The sequence below is a fragment of the Leptonotus elevatus genome, chromosome 6, assembly GCF_054856555.1.
Source record: "Leptonotus elevatus isolate MCC_2025b chromosome 6, RoL_Lele_1.0, whole genome shotgun sequence".
NCBI classification, from domain to species: domain Eukaryota; kingdom Metazoa; phylum Chordata; class Actinopteri; order Syngnathiformes; family Syngnathidae; genus Leptonotus; species Leptonotus elevatus.
Window position 1 is genome coordinate 7144022 of NC_141244.1, and position 8339 is coordinate 7152360.

Below are 8339 nucleotides of genomic sequence, written 5' to 3' on the forward strand. Positions count from 1 at the left end.
AAATGTATTCTTTCATTTTTAAAAATCCATTTATCTTCTATAACGGACTATGTAAACCAGTAAGCAAGTTATAAAATAATAATAATAATAATACCAAATAATAATTCTATACCGTGATATAGACCATTACCGTGAAGGGATGCAGTTTAGACCGTATTGCAAAATCAGTCAAAATACAGTAAAACCGCCGGGAGTGAAGGGGATAGCTTCAGTGAAATGGCTGGGAGTGAATGAGTTAATTGCTGGTACATGTGCAGAAGTGTCTCGCGCCGTGAAACGTAGCAATTTGAAGGCTGCTGCAATTCTTGCTGAGAGCTTGTCTGGTGCATACTGTGACATGCTTTCGACCACTGTTGCTGGCTGCTTTCGGTCTCAATGATTTGATGGATTTCTCTCTTATCTCGTTTCAACACATGCTGTGCTTTCTTCTGCTTCACACGTGCTCTCTTTTGCTTCACTCACTCTCCTCCCCCACCTCCTTCATCTTCACCCCTTCCTCTCTGCTGGCTTCTTCTTGCTTGCTTCTTCTAATGTGTCATCGGTGAGTTGAACTCCACAGTGCATTGCAGCATGTGCGCTTTTCGAAGTCTGCCTGGTGTTTAAGGATCATTCGCATGTTTAAAATGTAATCATAATCGTTAAGTGTCTCCCGCATGAGACAAAATGATGGTTTGTGGAATTGGTTTACCTCAGCCAAAAGCAATCGAAGATGCAGCTGATAGTATGTTGTATCATAACATTGCAATGATTATGATGAGAAATCCCAAATAGTTTGTCTTGCAGATCATAATCCCTGTTGTACTAATAGTAAGACCTGTAGAGCAGAGGATCCCACAATAGGGCTAAACCGATTATCGTGCCGATATTTGGCATTTTGACAAGCATCGGCCTTTTTACGAATCTGAAGGCCGATAAAGCTGGCATCTCATTCAACGTTGATTGCTTGCAAATGTAGCCAATTTTTGGTTTTCATCAGGATTTGTAAGATGTTCACAGACGGTGTTTCCTTGTTGCAAAGAAGTTCTAAAACGTGTTCAGACAATTTTTCTTCAAGACAAGATCTTTTGAAACCTTTTACGAACCCTGACGAAAACTCAAAATTCGCTACATTCATATGCATTTGTCGCTCAGTGAGATACAGAGAAATTTTCATTCATGGATTTATTTAAATTTCCACTGGGAATTCCCTACCCTTTTTATTAAAAAAAATAATAATTTTGTTAAAATTAGGAAATTATGTTGAATTTGTGGAAAACATTATCGACAGTAGAAAACTTTTGGCAGCCTTTTACTTGCTTAGTTTTTAATTTAGTTGAACACATCCCTGCAATTTTTATTGTTTTTAAACAAAGCTGTCTATTCTCTATATATATTAAAAGAAAAACCTTCAAAGTGTTATATTTTGACGCTAATATTTTCTCTTTTACTGCAATTGAATATTGGCTTGAAATATCGGTTATCAGCCTCCATGAACACTAATAATCCTACAATTTGTGTATTATGTTTATGTTATGCTCTACATTTTAAAAGAAAGGGAAACGCAGTATTCTACATGAAAGCAAAATATAACGTAACGTGGTTACAAATCAGAGCTCGGTTTAAATAAATAAATAAACAAAAGCCTTGGGGTGTAGTATTGCCAATTTGTTGCTGTTGTACCCTTTGAACCTTCAAATACGGTCCCACTGTCCCATTTGGTTAACGTTACTGTTCCAGCCGGATTGTTTCCCTTGCCTTATCATGTCCCGATTTCACATCTGCCCACCGCCTGCATTCCACCTCGATTGGGGCTGAACAGCCGTGTCATCTGTGGTGTCTTTTTAATTAATGTGGTGCCTTTCCCACCGTCTCTTCAAGTGTTTGATGGATTAGGTGACTTCCTGATGGCCGCCGTAACGCCGCAGAGCACCGGGGGAAGCACGACAGGAAGTGCGGCAGGGAGCTTGGGAACTCCCGTCACAGTTGAAAACATTGCCGCTGCTCCACCCGCAACCCCGCCCCCGACCAAAACGATTGCGGGGGATCTTGACTCTTCACTGGCCAACCTGGTCGGAGGTACGTGTATTGTACGGTGGGAACATCGCTCATTTGCATGAAAACAAAAGTTCCACCTCTTCTTTTTTTCTTCTGTCTTCTTTTAGACCTTGGAATGAAGAAAAAGTAAGTATTGCTTATTGCTGTCTTTACATTTATTAGAACTACGGCGAATCAGGTGAAAGCTGCCTTTTGGTTAGATAAAAATATCTTAATTGAATAAAAATCGTGATTTGTTCTTTCATTTCGGTTTTTGGAACAACTATTGACAAAACACGTCATCATTTTGTATTTTCGTGTATTTGTAAGTTTATATAAGGTTTTGAACAATTTCCGTGCATACGTCATTTTTTCCGGGTGAACCTTTAATTTCATGTTGAATGTTTCTGATGTTTTTAGGGGTGTAACAAAAAAAAACTATTTAAATGTGCATCGAGTCCAGCCGAATCACATCTTTGAATTACAAAATATAACCGCATACGTATCTAATCGTCTTTTATTGGAGCGATGCACACCCCTAGATGTTGTGCATGTTTGGTGGCTGGCCCGTATGAACAATTCAAAGTTTACGAGACATGTTTACAATAGCTAATAATTACTTAATCGTGGCATTTAACTCATTCACTCCCAGCCATTTTCACTGAAGCAACCCCCTTCGCTTCGGCTGTTTTACTGGTTTTGACAGATTTTGCAAGGCCCACAAAATATTGTGTTATATTGCTATAAAAACATGGAACCTACCAAAAGAAAGATTAGATTCTCTTCTTTCATCAGAAGAAAAAGTATATTTCTATCTGTTTCCGTTTCGCAGCAATTAGCATTAGACCAAAGTTTCATCATTATTCACGTTAAGAACTGTGGGTAAATAATTTTTTTGTACAAATGGTTGATCTCTTTTGCTCCGCTGCCACCTGCTGGCCGTTTTTGTAATAACTACCATTGCTTCACCCGTTCGCTGCAGTTGAGAGGCTGTATGCCTTCTGTAAAAAAAAAAACATTTAAAAAACGTGTAGATAAGTCTTTGCAACACTTCAAACATTTAAAATAGAACGTATCTATATGTTTTTGGGAGCAAATTAGTTAAGCACAAACTATGAATGTTAAGTTTATGTTAAAACTGATTTAGAATCAGTATACATGATTTTTTTTATTATTGCACAGGAATTATTTTGGAATAAATGAAACCTTTACATAAATGTTTTTTGGGTTTATTAGATTAAAATCGTAATCGTCCTGAATGAGCCCAAAAAAATAAATAAATTTGAGATTAGATTTTTTGGGCCATATCACCCAGCCCTACTATTTCATTTCATTCATTTAGGCACATATTATAAATACTTATAAACACAACAAAACAAATGTAGTTGTAACACATTTGGGTTAAAAAAAGAAGGAGACGTTTTTAAGAGCAGTCAGAGCAAACAAACTAGGGGTGGGAATTTCCTAGTACCTGGCGATTCGATTCGCATCACGATTCATAGGTTCGATTCGATACCGATTAATCCCGATGCGTGTATGTATGTGTATATATATATATATATATATATATAAATTGATGTATATATATATATATATATATATATATATATATATATATAAATTGATTATTGCGATTTTTATTTATTTATTTATTTTACTCAAATTTAGAAAATACTAATCAGTAAACTTGTACATGTACACTGTAAGATTTGCATGAAAATGTATTTATTTATCTGAAAATTCAGGCTTATAACTGAGCCACTGCATTTAACAAACAGTTTGCAGTCTGTTTCATGTTTGAACAGCACTGAAATAAAATATTAAGGCTTAATGTTTCATTAATATAACATTCTTCCATGCTTAATGTGTGAATCCTAACCCTAAGTAAGACGTTTTGTTGAATAGTTCCATAAAAAATTGATGCTTAAAAATCGTTTTGGCCGCATATTGAATCGAGAATTGCGCGCTGTAATATCGCGATATATTGCCAAATCGTTTTTTTCTAACACCCCTAAAACAAACTAAACAATCTAATAATCATCATCCTGTAGGGACCCACAGAGCGAGAAGAAGTTGACTGGTGGAGCCAACTGGACCCCTCATGTGGCCCCCACAAGCTGGACCACGCCAGGTGTCCCAATGGTGAGGACAACTGTCATCTACAGGAAAACCTCATTCTCCACCTATACATGTAGGGGAGGTCGGGCTAACTACAAAATGTCCACTTACAAGCAGGCTGGTGTGGCTCCTGGCGGACCTGGAGCAGCGCCCACTAGTGGAGCTATGGTACCACCAATGAGTGCACAGCCTGCCTTCGGTATGGTGAGTATATTCCAACATGCTTTGTGGAAAAAAATCAGCCTGGTTTTCTTGGTGTTAGCCTGTCGACAGTCCCCATTTGACAAAGCACATGAATTGTTTTCAGTCTGCTGCAGGAGGGCCAGGAGCTCCCATGATGCAGCCCATGATGGCTCAGCCTATGATGGCTCAGTCCATGATGAGACCTCCCTTCGCGGGCGTGGTCGGAGCTGCGGCACCAGGAGCGCCGGTAAGAACGCACGCACTGCGGAAACTCTAAACTCAAAAATCAACGTTTGGATTTCAAAACATTTGTTAACAACAGTTAAAAATCATAAACACTTTCTTTACTATACTGCCATTGTAAAGAATATACAACGAAGAGTTTATCTGAGTAATCGCACGTTCACCATGCATGATCTTGACACAGGCTGCAGTTCCGCTTTAGGCCAGAGGTGGCAGTCACGAGTTATTGAACAACTGTTTCAAACATACACATCTATATCAAAGACAAATATATACAACAGTATGGCTTTTGTTATAGCACAAAATTCTATGAGGAACCAGTATACAATGAAAATAAAATACACAATAAAATAAAACAATATATATATATATATAAATATATTTTTTAAAAGGCTAGGGCTTTTCACATAACATGTATTTGTCAATTATACAAATATGTGTATTGGCATTCCTATTCTTCATCATTCTTCAAAAAAGAAACAAACTCGTAAGAATAGCCGAAATTTTGTTTCACAAAGTGACAAATTCCACAAAGCATTTTTAAAGCTTGTGAATTTTCCTAATTCAATTTCGAACCGCTTCTGCCACCTGTTGAGGAAAAACACATACTGCACATTTCCGTCTTCACATACACAACGCGCACATGACGTCACATCCCCAGTCTGAAAACTATTGGCCAGAAGAGTGCACATTGTGAACAGCTAAGGTGTTAATCTACTAATTAGAAGATGTTTCAGTCATAAATGGTCCCCCCCCCGAAAAAAATTTGTAAAGCTTTTATTAGGGGGGGAAAAAAGTTCCGCATTGCTTTAAGATGTTTGTTTCAGTGCCTCCTTTAGCATTTTTTGTTCATTTAAAGGAACTTGAAGGACAATTTGTTACGCAACATAACAGGAGGCTTAAATTGTTTGTTTCAGCATATTTATGTGCATTTTTATTTATTAAAAGTAACCTTAATATGACCCACAACATCGCAGGAGAGTTAACGTAAGAGGTTGCACTGTATAGTATAGCTAATTTGTGCAGAATACACAAAGTAAATATTAAAGTAGCATCAAAAAATATTGTGCATTATTGTAATGAATTTTACCCATCATTATGCCCCCCCCCAAAAAAAAAAGATCGCTCCTGGACCTGCAAGCCAGAGTCCCAAAAAGCCCAAGGATCCTCTGGCAGAGCTGGACCTGAAGGATTTCTTATAACACAAATGAAAGAAGGGTATGTTGTTGTGATATATTCCCACACTGACATTTTAAAGTGGACAGAAAGAATCTTTATGATTTTTATCACTCGGACTCTCCACTGTGCTAACGAGAATGGGTGGCAGTCGATGTGCTAAGCGAGTCAAAGACAATTTGAAATGATATTTCCAATGCATAAGAGAGAGAACAAGTGGGAATATACCGGGAAGGTCTCATATTTCTTTGAATAAGATAAGGCGAGCAGACTGTGATCTTTTCGTCTCCAGAGTGTGTCGCTCCCATCGTTTACCTGACGTCCGTCAAGATTCCAGGCTGCCAACGGCCCGGCCGTCCTCTCTCGTCGACATAAGAGCCTCTCTCCTCCTCCATCCACTTTCTGTTTCCCTCTCCTGTGTGATGTTGTAGCACAAACTGTGAAAGTGAACCATAGCAGATTATAATAAACCGTGTACGAATATATATGAGAAAAGAAGTACAAGTGCGTGCTCATGTAGATGTTTCTAAACGTTTCGTCTCAAGCTAAATCTCACAAAAATTCTTGAAAATGTTCTTGAGTGAAAGTGATTGGATTTGTTTCTTGTGTTGACTGATGGTTGTACTTTGGCGTCCTAACCCCCCCATCTCCTTATAAAGGGGGAGGAGCCCTTCTTTGTTCTGCTCTGATTGGATGAGCGTGCTTAATGAAGTACCTGAGAACTATGTTGTGTCCTGTTTACAGAAAAAAAGTCCTGATTGATGTACATACACTCCACAGGTGAATTTGACGATATTCTGTACTGTATGTCTGTTGAAGAGAACTATCAATGTGAATCTGACATGAAATTGTAAGGAGTCATGTGAGTGTCATTGGGGGGGGGGGGGGGGGGGGGGATAATTATATTGTATATTATGAAAGAAATTGTGTGCGCTGTGTGAGACGTTGGAACATCAACTGAGGCTTTGTTTGTTCATTTATTTTTTAATTTGTGGCTTATTTCTCCATGTTACTATTTTGTCTTTAATGATGTCTGCCCGAGGCTACTGTTGGTGATGATCTGTTTTACTGTAAAGAAGTTATCTGACTTTGCAGTTTACAGCCCAATTACCAAATATCTGGATATAAACGACATATTTGTAACAGGGCACTGCTATTTGTTGATTGCTTTCCTTTGGCATCGAGGATTTGCAGAGTCATCGTAAGGCATTTTATTGATCGTGCGTGCAACAAAGAATCCCTGTAGGTAAAACATTTTGTGTGTGTTTGTGCGTGTGTGTTGACATGGATTTGGACTACATGCTATTTGCATTCGAAATACCATGATAGATCTCATCTGCCATTTGAGTTGACTGTTTGAAAACGTAAGGTTGTACAAAAGAGATCGGATTCAGATGAAACATTTTCATGGATGAGCTATAAGAATTTTATTTTTGTTTAATTTATTTTGTGTATGATGTCCCTTCCCAGTGCATGTAAACCGTTGGAGATGCAATAAACGACAGATTGAACTGCACTTTTCTCTCTCATTTCTTACTTATTAACACACTTATGTATCTTTTGTGATTCTGCTTCATGTAGGTTGACTTGATCGAGTTTCACTGAAGAAAGCTACAAAAGTTTCAATGTAATCAATACAATAGCGCTACCGCATTGATAGTGACACTGACTAATCTACTGTGGTAAAAAATCGTCACACACATTCAAGTCTACCTTTTGTTCCTGTGCATGCAAATGCATGGCGACCATTCCAGGGGATACGCAGTAGTGTTGATTTTATCAGCCATTTTAATATTTAGTCTCAGTTTTAGTCCAGTTTGAATCACACTCGTTAGTTTTTAACATAGTTAGTCAACCTCATCCCGTTTATATTAAGTCAATTTTTGGTCGACTATAAATCTAGCATTTTAGTCCAAGAAAAATTATTTTATTTGTCTAGTTTTTTTTTTGTAACAAAATCTGTCAACGTAGTTTTAGTCAGGACAATCATTTTACCCCTGTATATATATTTTTTGTCGGCAGATGATGTTGAACATTTCAGATTTAAAACTATTTCACATAAAAATGTCTCTCATCTTTTTGATGCAAAAACAACTTGATACACAATTGTGTAAGTGACTACTATGGCTCCATGCTACGAGCTAGTAAATTAGCCAGCATTAGTTAGCAGTCGGATTAACATTATTGTTGGAACGTTATAGCCGTTGGATTATTGTTACAATACAACTATAATTTACTTTCTTTTTTTAAAAACCTTTCACCATGAATCTACCTCCTGTCTGTCCCATGTGTTTGTGCAAATTGCACTCGCTAGCTAGCATTTGAAAGGGAGTGTGTCACTGTGTGTCACATGACAGTGACAGTGACAGATTAGCAGACAAGATTTTACAAAATCATATAATTTTCGTCTCGTTTTTGTTCATGAACTAAAATGTCCATATATTTTCGTCCAATTTTTATTTAAGTGAAATACATTTTCGTCTCGTCTTTATTAGTCAACGTAAATGCATACTGATTTAATCCCAGTTATTGTTTATTAATGAGGGTTTTAGTCTAGTCTAGTCTAGTCTAGTTTTAGTTAGGTAAAAAATGTGTGTTGATGAAAA

The 8339-nt window shown here is 37.5% G+C and overlaps 1 protein-coding gene across 19 annotated transcripts in view; it reads left to right on the forward strand.

Annotated features, from left to right (window-relative positions):
• Window positions 1–6605, forward strand: part of snap91a (synaptosome associated protein 91a) — a 46794-nt gene extending 40189 nt beyond the window's left edge. For 15 of the 19 annotated variants that reach the window (XM_086078094.1, XM_086078102.1, XM_086078105.1 and 12 more), the window contains 7 exons: window positions 1858–2055; window positions 2142–2160; window positions 4065–4155; window positions 4246–4335; window positions 4439–4561; window positions 5679–5775; window positions 6026–6605. In XM_086078094.1, coding sequence (XP_085934220.1) covers window positions 1858–2055; window positions 2142–2160; window positions 4065–4155; window positions 4246–4335; window positions 4439–4561; window positions 5679–5759 — 602 coding nt within the window. In that variant the 3' untranslated portion in view covers window positions 5760–5775; window positions 6026–6605. The remainder of the gene's footprint in view (window positions 1–1857; window positions 2056–2141; window positions 2161–4064; window positions 4156–4245; window positions 4336–4438; window positions 4562–5678; window positions 5776–6025) is intronic. The other 4 variants (XM_086078097.1, XM_086078100.1, XM_086078098.1 and 1 more) reach the window with 3 other exon arrangements.
• The last annotated feature ends 1734 nt before the right edge of the window (window positions 6606–8339 follow it).